The sequence below is a fragment of the Rana temporaria genome, chromosome 2 (genome assembly GCF_905171775.1).
Source record: "Rana temporaria chromosome 2, aRanTem1.1, whole genome shotgun sequence".
Taxonomy (NCBI): domain Eukaryota; kingdom Metazoa; phylum Chordata; class Amphibia; order Anura; family Ranidae; genus Rana; species Rana temporaria.
In genome coordinates, this window is record NC_053490.1 from 220772528 (window position 1) to 220785385 (window position 12858).

General features: G+C 44.3%; 1 protein-coding gene across 1 annotated transcript in view; it reads left to right on the plus strand.

Moving 5' to 3' along the window:
- Positions 1-4455, plus strand: part of LOC120926499 (E3 SUMO-protein ligase RanBP2-like) — a 153456-nt gene extending 149001 nt beyond the window's left edge. The window contains exon 28 of the mRNA XM_040336469.1: positions 3757-4455. Within this exon, the coding sequence (XP_040192403.1) occupies positions 3757-3872 (116 nt within the window). The 3' untranslated portion in view covers positions 3873-4455. The remainder of the gene's footprint in view (positions 1-3756) is intronic.
- The last annotated feature ends 8403 nt before the right edge of the window (positions 4456-12858 follow it).

The following is a 12858-nucleotide window of genomic DNA, read 5'->3' on the forward strand; positions in this document are numbered from 1 at the left end:
CCAGTCTCCCTGTGCTTATTTAACCATCATTAAAGAAAAACTTCAATTGAGTGGCTCCTTCCAAGGAAGGCTTTAAATACACTCCACGCCTGCTGTTTACACCACCCATCTCTGCAGTAGTTGGGACAAATGACTAACTGAAGATCCTGCAGAATTGTACACTTTCAGGGGTGTCAGATTCCTGGTTACCTGCTGCACTTTGGCTTTGATCCGTTGACCATAATGATGTAGGGGTTGGCGATTCAAACCACTTGAGTGCAGAGTTGGATCAGAAATTAAACACTCCTGGAAGTATCTGTGTTCTGCAAGATTTTTAGCTGCTGGTTTGTTTTCCCTACTGTGGAAAGTGCCAACAGATGGCAGGAAAGGTAAAAGAGCAATGTTTTCTTTGCATAGAATCCTTTTAGCAAAATTGTTTTTATAGGTGGAATGGATGAACGGTTGCTAGCATTTAGTCCATTTCAGGGCACCAGCTGTCTTTATAGATGAACATGTACTCCCATTAGTAATTTGCCAGGAGACGTTAAAGTGATTGTAGACCCTCACCTTGTAAGGCAACACATTCGGCTTAACAAAAAATGTGTGTAGCTCTAAAAAGCATTAGATGCCCACCTTTTTTATTTTATTTTTTTAAATGGTGATCACATTCCTCTGTTTTTAGCTGCATACGTGCTAGGAGAGGAGAAACAGCAGGACACTGATCTTCCCAGTGAAAGTCTGTGGGGGGTGGGGTTCCCAGCATAGCTATAGAACGGATCAGGGTGTTCTGCTTATCGTGGTCAGTTTTTAATAGGAAAGCAGAGGGACTTGCAGGGAATACATTTTCATACAAGTACATGGTACAGCAGGCACGTATGAGGAATATGAAATGTGTTTAAAGTGGAGCTCCGCCCAAAAAAAAGTATTAAAAGCCAGCAGCTAAGAATACTGCAGCTGCTGACTTTTAATATATGGACACTTACCTGTCCAGGGCGCCCGCGATGTCGACAGCCAAAGCCGATCTGTCCGTCGGCTGCTGCCGCCGCCATCCTCGGTAGGGGAATCAAGAAGTGAAGCCTTGTGGCTTCACTTCCTGGTTTCCTACTGCGTATGTGCGAATTGCTCGTCCCTTCTGGTCCCTGCTGTCATCTGGGACCTGTGTCTCCCATAAGACAGCGGTGGAGGACAGAGTAGGCGCCAGAAGTGGCGTAAGTCACTGCTATCACGGCAGTGGTCTATGCCAGCAAGTGTGAGCAAATACCTGTATTACACGGGTATCTGCTCCCTCCTCCCTCTGAAAGGTGCCAAATGTGACACCGGAGGGGGGTCCAAAAAGTGGAAGTTCCATTTTTGGGTGGAACGCCACTTTAAATATTGGCACCTAACAGTGGTGCATTGTGCCCTAGGATTTCCATAATTGGTGTGATAATGACCAACTTGCAATACACGCTTTTTTTTTTTTGGAGGTTCTTCAATTGCATTAAAGGTTCTAACGCTGGATACTGCAATTGGCATATTTCATCACACATTTCATAGCCTATAGAACATAAACAGATGTTCATGTGAATTCCCTTTGCAACTAGTTTCTACAATCTGCTGGCCCCCCAATAAAGGGGAATTTTTCACTGAAGATTCCCTCCCTTTATTTTTTTTTTTAAAATCTAGTGTTCAGTTGGGAAAATGTGTAAATCTTGGGTGAAAACTTTGATCCCAGAAAATGTTTAATTCACTTTTAATTAATTGAGCACTCTCACACTAGTTTTGTTTTAACATATCTACGAAGTATGTTTACATGAATACATCTTATATTTATTTATAGCAGGGATATGCAATTAGCGGACCTCCAGCTGTTGCAAAACTGCAAGTCCCATTATGTCTCTGGGTGTCATGCTTGTGGCTGTCAGTCTTGCTATGCCTCATGAGACTTGTAGTTCTGCAATAGCTAGAGCAGTGTTTTTCAACTCCAGTCCTCAAGGCACACCAACAGGTCATGTTTTCAGGCTTTCCATTATTTTGAACAGGCGATTTGATTAGTTTCACTGCCTTAGTAATCACCACAGTCGTTTCATCTAAGGGCTCTTTCACACGAAGCGGACCGTTTCCGGGTCCGCTCCGTGTGTCTCCGTCTGCTCAGCGGGGATCCCCGCTCAGCTGTCGGCAGATAGGGCGGTCCCCGCACACAGTGCAGGGACCGCCCTGTCTCTGCTCCGCTGTCCCCTATGGGGAACCTGATGCAGACGGACCGTCTGTCCGTCTGCATCAGGTCCGTTCCCCCGAACGGAAGAAAAATAGGGTTTCTTCCGTTCGGAAAAGCGGATCCCGACTGACGCGGACGCTAGCGGATGCTCCATCCGCTAACGGATGCGTTCTCATAGGGATTCATTACAAGTCCGTTAACGGACTTGTAATGAGCGGACGAACGGTCCGCTAGTGTGAAAGGACCCTTAAGGAAATCCTAAAAACATGACCTGTTGGTGTGCCTTGAGGACTGGAGTTTAAAAACACTGAGCTAGAGGACCGCTAATTGCATATCCCTGATTTATATGACCAGTGCCTGCTAAGTGCTGCACCCATCATATTAGTATAGGTCAGACCACACACTTTTTTTTTTTTTTTTTTTATTTTTTTTTTTTCCAGGCAAAGTTCTTGATTTTACAAGCTACGGAGCCCAATTCGTTCATTAAATTCACCATTCCGTCTAAATACATTTCAGGCTGGGTTCACACTGTTGCGAATTGGATGCGGGGGAACCCGCAACAAATTCACAATAGCAAGTGATTTTGACCAGCTCTCTATGGAGCCAATTCACATATCTCCGCTGCGGCGCAAATCTGCACAAGAGAGCCCTGTGTCTTTTGGTCAGTTTCGGGTCCAAATTCAGGCTGAAATCTGACCTGAAATTGTGAACGGGGATGCACCCGACCCCTGCTGTGAGCCGCATGCAAAGATGTGAACCCAGCCCTAAGGGGCATAAAAACTAAAGATGTTCAGTGTCTTACCATTTTGTTTTTTCTTTCTAGGACAGCCACAGCTTGAATAGAAAAATGTCCCCTATCAGCAGCTGCAGAGTGGGAGCCTTGGTCTTGATTTGTGGAAGTAGTGATCTGCCCCTTATTGAGTAGACCTATAGCCCTACATTGAGTAAAGCTCAGGCTCCCTACTGATTAAGGAGTCCTGGCTGTCAGCTTGGGGTGAGTCAGACCTTTGTAAAGGCATCACTTCTTCCCCACAGAAAGCAATGGTCCTACTCTGCAGCATGCTGGCAGGTAACGTGCTGTGACTGTTCTTTGGCTAAAACAAAAGTGCAAGACTTTACTAACCCGCTACAGTATTAAGTTAAAAATATAAATTTGTGTAAGCAAGCAGGCATCTAAAATAAAGATTGCTGAAATTCTTTGCACAGCCTTGGGGACATCCTTCCCTCCCCATCCAAATGTGTCAATGTTCGGCCCTGGCAATAGAGGTTGTTCCGGAATCTTGTGCTGCATTGTAAGATGCCGGTGGAAACTGTCTACTTTTCCCATACACAAAAATGGGATTTCAATGGGTTTCCATTGCCTCTTTGGGTACATTTGCAGTATTTATTTAGGTACTCTCTTGTGGTGCTTGGTATACAGGCGTTTTACATACTTTCTCTCAGGATTGGTTTATGTATGCATGTTGTAAGTTACTGAACCTGATCAACACTCGCGTATATGCAGGCTGAGATGATAAATCTTGTTGGTGTAAATATGATCTTCAGGTTAATGACTAAACACAATTGCTTTTCCGTTGCAGGTGCAGAGCCCAATGTTGAGCAATTTGCAGTAAGATTCAAAACCCAGGAGCTGGCAGATTCTTTTCAGAGAAAGTTTGAAGAATGCCAAAATAATCTACCGTTATCCGAACCCTAAATGAGATGGTTATTAACCATTGTTATTGAGTTTCTAGATCAAATGGAAATTTCTCCCATCTGTTTTTAAACCTTCATTTATTAATGCAGATTGGTCTCCCTTCCTTACAGCTTCATGGTTTTACTGTCTGCAGGTATGATGATATTACAGTGCCGCCATTCAGATAACCTTACACTACTGGATCCATTGTATTGCGATATACTTCAATCTGTTAAACATTCAAAGCGATGAGGCTATGGATCCAATGTTACAAGGAAGGGGGGCCTCTCTTTCTCAGTCAGAATAATATAAAGAATTTCCTATTAAACTGGGTATTCAAATCCATACAGTATCGGTGATTCAGTATATAGCTTGTCCATGTTTGAGTGGGCCTTTGTTTTCTTTCACTACTTCTCTAAATTCCTGTTAAAATAAGAGGCAATTTTCCCTCCAGGATTACCTTCTAGTTCTGTTTCTATCTAAACAGAATAAAATATTTGACCGTACATAGATCTACATTTGTGTAAAGAAATTCTTTGTGCACTTGTAAGAACATACTTATTTTTTAAATGTTGGTATTGTAAATAAAGTTGAGTGAAAATTGCTTTGGTATTTATTGATCTTAACATGATGATATTGATTGGCCAACTATGCTGGCAATATCTTGGTGAGCATTTGCAGTAACTAACTCGAAAACAGCATTTCTTTATCATACATTACAGGACACAGAGTTGGGCTATTATTCATTACTGGGGTTATATGCCATCTCTAGGTAAATGGACACTGGTAGACCTGTTCTGCCTAGTGACATGACGGGGCTCTACTGCTCCCCGTCATGAGGAGCAGTGATCGCTGTCATGTCAGTGGTAGCCCACCCCCCACAGTTAGAATCACTCCCTAGGACACACTTAACCCCTTGATCGCCTCCTAGTGTTTAACCCCTTCCATGCCAGTGTCATTTACACAGTAATCAGTGTTTTTTTTTATAGCACTGATCACTGTATAAATGACAGTGGTCCCAAAAAGTTTGTCCGCCATAATGTTGCAGTCATGATAAAAATCGCAGATCGCCGGCATTACTAATAAAAAAAAAAAAGCCATAAATCTATCCCTCATTTTGTAGACGCTCTAACTTTTGTGCAAACAAATCACTATACTCTTATTGTGATTTTTTTTTTTTTTTTTTTTTTTTTTTTAACCAAAAATGTGTAGAATACATATCTGCCTAAACTGAGAAAGAAATGTGTTTTTTATTATAGAAAAAATGTAGCTTTTTTTTTTCTTTAAAATTTTCGCGCTTTTTTTGTTTATAGCGCAAAAAATTAAAACTGCAGCGGTAAAAAAGCGTCAGTGCCGTATCACAAAAAGTGCTCTGGTCAGGAAGGGGGTAAATTCTTCTGGGGCTGAAGTGGTTAAATAGATGGTTCCTGAGCAAAGATGCAAAGACCCTGCAAGGTTTTGCCTGTAATGCAACCTTAGGGCACTTGACCCTGCGTAGTGGAATCATGGACACTACAGAGCTAAGGCATTCCTTCAGGGTGCTGTACAGGTCCAAGGGAGCAGACCCTAAACCCTGAAAGGGGTATTTAGTTCTTGAAGGTCCCCAAGTGACGGAACCAGCTGTAATGGGTGAAGATTTGGCTCTAAGTTTCTAAGGTAAGTGAAACCACCTTATTGTGCCCCATGTGTGTAACAAGCTGTCAAACAAGCAAAAGGCTAGATGCCTATGTGGTGGTGACCGCAGGGTGGTGTTTGGGCTAGCTGCTGGTGTTTGGGTAGGAGTACCATGTCTTAGATACTTATGGATGAGTCTACACACAGGGATTTGCCATTGCGCATGTTGGTTCGCTATTGGCACACATGGGTTCACAGCTGTGTTGGCGACCATGGCTACACAGCCGCAAATGTGCTGTAGCTCCAAGGGTGGTGCACGAAGATTCGCTTGTACACAGCTGTGCACTTTGTCCGTGACCGCGCAGAGCATCCCAGCGCATAGCCATCTTGTTTAAACAGAGAGGCTGACATGCAGCGCTTCCAAGGGACAGTTGTGGGACACAGAGCAGGCTCTGAACCAGTTCACTTCAGCAGTTCATTCCTCCTTATCCGGCTCAGGCAAGTCCTCCCAAGTGTTGGTTGGTAGGCTAAAAGGTGCTTGGCAGGATTGTTGCATAGGGGCTTGGTGAGCCCTAATAAAGGATCTCCCTTCTGGGGTGGTGTCAAATACTAAACCCAGGTACTCCCTTTTTGTGGCTTACAATGTCCTCAAAAAAGAGGAGCGGGGCTAACACTACTGGGAAAGGAACATCTGTATCGTCCGTAGAGCCTGAGGAGCCAAGTCAAAACCCTAGTGTTGTATCCCCTGAAAGACCAGAGGCTTCTGTTCTGGGCAATCTGAGCCGCTGCACCTGTTTTGTATTGTGCCTGTCAACACTGCTGCTTCAGCATTTGTCAATGGGGATGATCTGTCCTCTGCTTTAGCTGGTTTAGAGAACAGGATAGCCGACATGATTGTCTCCATCCCGCAGGGTGGCAGGAAGCGTCACAGATCACTCTCCCCTGATCCTCCTAACTTGAAGCAGGTATGGGTCGATGAGGGTGAAGAGCTAACTGCTAAGGATTCTGTGGAAGGCCAGGCAGATGAGTCTGCTTCTGAGGGACCTGGGCCAGATGATGTCCAGCTTGTATTGGCCTCTCAGTCACAGATGCTTTTGATCCAGACTCTTGCCGAGCTGGTTTGTTCTGCCTTGAAGTTGCCTCCTGCTAAGGGCTTCTGAGCCTCCCTGGTCCTCTTTGGTGTCCCTGAAGCCTTCTCTGGCTGCACAGGCTTTCCCCTTGCACCCTCTGCTGGAGCAAGCGGCGTATGCTGATTGGGAACATCCTGACAGGATTTTTGTTCCTCCTAAGGTTTCCCCTTTTATATTCCTTGGACGAAAAGTTTAAGAAATGGAGCATGCCAGCCCTAATTGCAGTCTCTTCCTTAAACAAGAACTTGACTTGTTTGTGTAATGCACAGGGCTTGAAGGACCATGTTGACAAACTGGAGTCACTACTAAGGGCTTCCTTTTTTCTTTGGCCAGTTCAGCTATTCAGCCAGCTGTTGCAGCAATTGGAGTCTGCCAGCCCTTAAAGGATCAGGTTAGACAGCCTGACAAGCCTAACCAGGAGGATGATCCCGCTGACAGTAGGGCAAATATACCTCAAGCACTGTATTTTGCTGTAGATGCCTTGAAGAATTCAATACAGCAAGACTCTCGTTTTGCTCTCCTGTCTGTACACATGCACAGATTTCTGTGGCTTAAGAACTGGTCACCCAAGCTTTTTTTTTAGAAGTTGTTGGCAGGGTTCCCCTTCCATTGGGGAATGCTTCTTTAGTGATCATTTGGACAAATGTATCCAAAAGAAGAAGCTCTCTGCCAGGCGCCCCTCATTTAAAACCTCAGGGGCCCTTTCCTCATTGTCTCAGCACCAAGGCAGTTCAGCTGCCAACAGGGTGCACGAGCCAGGGGAAAGCCACAGGGCCAGAAAGCCAGGGCCCAAAGTTCTTCTTTTGAAGGGATGCCCCCCACTCTATTGAGTGTAGGGGAAGGCTGCTTCACTTTGTGGACATTTGGGGAACAGTGGTGAAGGACGAGTGGGTCACCTGAACAGTATAAGGTGGTTACAAACTGTAATTGCGGGGGGAGGGAGGTACTGTTTGCTCCCCAGGTTTCTAAAATCCAGCATTCCTTCGGATCCTCCAAAAAGAGACTATTATTTCAGGCACTAGATAATTTAGTGCAGGGGTGTCAAACTGGCGGCCCTCCAGCTGTTGCAAAACTACAAGTCCCATGAGGCATTGCAAGGCCAACAGTTACAAGCATGCCTCTCACAGGCAGAGGCATGATGGGACTTGTAGTTTCGGAACAGCTGGAGGGCCGCCAGTTTGACACCCCTGATTTAGTGCATCAGGGAGTGATTATACAGGTCCCCATATCGGGGTTTATTCAAACCTGGTTCAAAAACCAAATGGGGTCACAAGGCCTATTTTGGATCTAAGATCCCTGAACCAGCATCTCTTAATCCCGTCCTTTCAGATGGAGTCGGTCCACTCGGTAGTAGCCTTGTTCCAGATGGGAGACTTCTTGGCCTTCATCGGTCTCAAAGGCACGTATTTACACATACCTATCTTTCAACCTCATCAAAGGTTCCTGCGTTTGGCAGTAGAGGAACATCCTTTCCAGTTTCTGACTCTCACCCTTCATACTTGCAACAGCACTTAATTGTCTAGATCTGCGGAGATCCGAGGATCAGACTCCTTTTTTGTTTTACCAGGACACAAGGGGAAGGCAGCTTCCAAAGCTTCCATTGCCAATTGGGTCCACCAATTTGATAATTTCAGGCCTGCGGTCTGAAACGTGAAACTCCACTGTTTGACAGTGCTGACATCTGAATAATGGCCTGGGCGGGGGGTGAAAGTGTGTGGTAGTAAAGTGGTTAATTTGTCTGACCTGCTTATTCGCTCTTATCCCAGAGGATATGTTCATTCCAGGCAATGGGGGGACTCTAGTTACACTGTACACGTGGCATTCTGTTTTTTGGTTAGTCAACCCATGGGTGTGGGGACCTGTTGCACATTCTATTTGCCTTGGTTTTACCCACTCCTTGTTTATTGCATGAGGAAGACATCCCATGGTCTATGAATATTATGCCTGTGTCCTGTACAATTAAGATGAGTAATTTTTACTTATTCAATATCTTGGAGTGCAGGACACAGACCACCCTTGCCCACTAGTCCTTGCTTGCTAAAAAAAAACTGAGACAAAGCTCATGGTGGGGGGGGGGGGGGGGGGCCCATGTCATGAATATGTTTGCCTTTGTCAATCATGTGAAACCTTGGGCCTATAACCCATGGTCTTTGAATACTTGGCCTGTTTCCTGTCAAGTCCTAAAGAAGAATATTCCCTTTCTATTGGAATCTGTTGAGAGATGGGTATTTGACAAGTTGGTTATACTGCCTCCTACAGAAGGATTGGACACTTCAGAAATGTTAAGCTAGGCCTATACGATAATCCCTTATATGACCAGCATGTTGCAAGCGGCATAATGAGCAACAAATATAAGTACACAGGAGATGGGACCTGTGGTCCTCAATGGACCATGAGAAATGGATTATCTTAATTTTACAGGATACAGGCTTGAATATCACAGACCTTGGTGTTTAGGCTGGTACCATCAGGTGTTTGGACACTAGCTAAGCTTTTGATAAAACACCCCATGGGCATCCCCCTAAACCCACTCTGTGAATCATCGTTTTTTTGCTAGTGCCCTAAGGTAATTGACCTCTTCTGTGTTATGGAGAGGACACTCTTGGCTTAATGAGTTATTTTAGGACCTCTGCCGTCCTAATCCTTTTTTATTCAATGGTGTTGTAATTGTACTGTCCCTCTTTATATTGTGAAGTGCTGTGCAAATTGTTAGCACTATATAAATTCTGTATAATATGTTTAATGATGTCTTCATCTGTTCCTAAGCCAAACCATCCACTGCTTGAAATGTTGGTGGCAAACTGAGCCATCCATGCGCCTAACACATGAAGGATGAAAAAAAAAAAAATAAGCAGCTAAAGACTGATGTCTTATTAGTCCATCTTTATTGGCACAAACAACCAAAGACTTTAAAGCTGGGTTCATACCAGTCCGGTGCGAATTCCAGCTCCGTTTTCCCTGCGAAGAGGAAAAGCAGCTGTTCAATGGTTCCTCTCCATTGTAGCTGCAGATCAGCTGAGAGGGGGAGGTGTAGTGAGGAGGGGGAGAGAATTCATGTTCATAACAGGACGCATCTGCCAATCAGATGCGTTCCCATAGAAGATAATGGGCCAGAATTTGCACCTGAGCCAGGCCGCACTGCCTAGGAAACGCAAATGTTTTTTGGGCAATGTGGAGTGCGAATGCACTGCAGATATGTGAACCAGCCTCATTCAAATTAATGTATTTTAAAATGCCTGCGAATTTGCATAGTTGTGAACCCAGCCTTAAGCTTGAATGGTCTGATGGATCCACCCGGAAGATGGTGGAGCTAGATTCAAGGCTGCCCCCCCTACAGTGGCGTACTTGACTACTTCCGGACTGCCCACTGTCATTATACGTCCTCTGTTTGAGGAGGAATACCGTTGTTATGGTAGCAGCTAGCTACCATAACCTGGGTACCCTGTTCTTCAGTGGGAGGTTTTCTACAAGATAAAAGTGGTCTCTGCGGTGGATACGCAAGGTCACGTTTATCGGTGGTGGTCCTTTCCTTGCTGTGCATGTAGACGAGTGAGGGGAAGATGGCCCCCACCCGTCTCCATATCATGCAGGGCAGAAGCGCTGTCAAATCGTCTCTTCCGCCCATACGTCGTAAAGGAATTTGTTTTGTTATTTTTTTCAAATGACAACATTTTTATTTATTTTTTTATTGCATTTAAGTCCAAATATGAGATGGTCTTTTTGACCCCCAAATCTCATATTTAAGAGGATCTGTCATACTTTTTTCCATTACAAGGGATGTTTACATTCCATGTAATAGGAATAAAAGTGACCCAATTTTTTTATTGAAGTACCCCATCCCAATGAGCTCACGCAGAAGCGAATGCATACGAGAGCCGCGCCCGCATATCAAAATGGTGTTCAAACCACACGTGAGGCATCGGCGCGATCGTCGGAGCAATAATTCTAGGCCTATACCTCAAAACATGCAACCTGTAGAATTTTTTTTAAACGTCGCCTATGGAGATTTTTAAGGTTTGACGCCATTCCACCAGCGGGCGCAATTTTGAAGCGTGACATGTTGGGTATCAATTTACTCGGCGTAACATTATCTTTCACAATATAAAAAAAAAATTGGGCTACCTTTCCTGTTCAAAAAAAGTGTGCTTGTAAGACTGCTGCTTAAACCCGGTGTGAAAAAGTATGGCACTGAGGGACATTTTTTTTCTCTAAGGTGTTAAAAAAAAAGTGTTTTGCGGATCAAAGTAATTTTCTAGCAAAAAAATAAAAAAAAAACTTTGTTTAACCACTTAAGCCCCGGACCAAAATGCTGCCTAAAGGGTTTTTACAGTTCGGGACTGCGTCGCTTTAACAGACAATTGCGCGGTCGTGCGACGTGGCTCCCAAACAAAATTGGCGTCCTTTTTCCCCCACAAATAGAGCTTTCTTTTGGTGGTATTTGATCACCTCTGCGGTTTTTATTTTTTGCGCTATAAACAAAAATAGAGCGACAATTTTGAAAAAAATGCAATATTTTTTACTTTTTGCTATAATAAATATCCCCCAAAAACATATATAATTTTTTTTCCTCAGTTTAGGCCGATACGTATTCTTCTACCTATTTTTGGTAAAAAAAATCGCAATAATCGTTTATCGGTTGGTTTGCGCAAAATTTATAGTGTTTACAAAATAGGGGATAGTTTTTTTGCTTTTTTTTTTTACGACTAATGGCGGCGATCAGCGATTTTTTTCGTGACTGCGACATTATGGCGGACACTTCGGACAATTTTGACACATTTTTGGGACAATTGTCATTTTCACAGCAAAAAATGCATTTAAATTGCATTCTTTATTGTGAAAATGACAGTTGCAGTTTGGGAGTTAAACACAGGGGGCGCTGTAGGAGTTAGGGTTTACTTTGTGTGTGTTTACTAGTGTAGGGGGGTGTGGCTGTAGGAATGACGTCATCGATCGTGTCTTCCCTATAAATAGGATGACGCGATCGATGCGCCGACACAGTGAAGCACGGGGAAGCCGTGTTTACACACGGCTCTCCCCGTTCTTCAGCTCCGGGGAGCGGCTATAAACGAATAGCCGCGCCGTCGTCCCGGATCGCTCCTGAAGCCACGGGGACCGCCGCATGTACGGGGGGGTCCTGATCGGGACCCCCGTCAAGCAGGGCACGTATATATACACGTTGATGTGCCTGCCTGTGCCATTCTGCTGACGTATATGTACATGAGGCGGTCCTTAAGTGGTTAACTTGTAAACACAGAGTCTGAAAAACAGGCTTGGTCCTTAAAGTGGTTGTATAGTCAAATTTTTTACTTTTACCTACAGGTACGCCTATAATAATAATGTATATTCCCCATGCAGTGACCTGCTGACTGCAGTGGCGCATGCGCACAGGGGATTCACGGCTTAAGGCCTGGCAGATGCCGGTCCTTGCTTGAAAGAAGTCTCCCGCGTGCATACCACATTGCGGCTCTAGCCACTCACAGCGCTGGAGCTGCGATACCCGGAAGATACGCCGAGGCAACAGGTCAGCTACCTCGGCGTGGACCAAGTAAGTTACCAATGCCTTGTTCTAAGGTAAGTATTTCATAATGAGCTAGTATGTGGTGCATACTAGCTCATTATGCCTTTTGCCTTACAGATGACCAAAAAAATAAATTGTTTTTTAGGGGACTATACAACCGCTTTAAGTGGTTAAGCAGGTGCTGGCTGCGTGACACTTTTTTTTTTGTGTTGCTGCAGAAGTGGTGCTGTAGTGCTGGTTTCATGAGCAATTCAGCACCACTGCTTCTGTCAGACTGCAACTGTTCAGAGCCTAGGGGAGGCTCCAGTCACATGACAGAGAGGAGTACTTCCCCCTCCCTCTGCATCTAGTAATGAGATCTGTACTCAAAAGGTTTTTGTGCGCACAAGTTTAAAGCTTGACATTTTGGGTATTAGTTTGCTCTGCACAACCAAATCAATCATATTTTACCAAAACATTGGGTTTTGTTTCCTAAAATTAATGTTTGCACTTAATATAAACCATTGTGAAAATATTCTATGGCCAAAACTTGGACCTACCATCATTCTATTCTACAGGGTGTCTGTCTTGAGAAAATGTGTTTGGGGTTTTAACCACTTGCTGCCCATACCAATTTTGACACCTCACGTACATGTAAAAATGTGCATTGTTTTTGCCAGATAATTATTTGGAACACCCAAACATATTACATATTTTCTGAAGGCAAAGGCCCTGGAGAACAGAATGGTGGTTGTTACATTTTTTT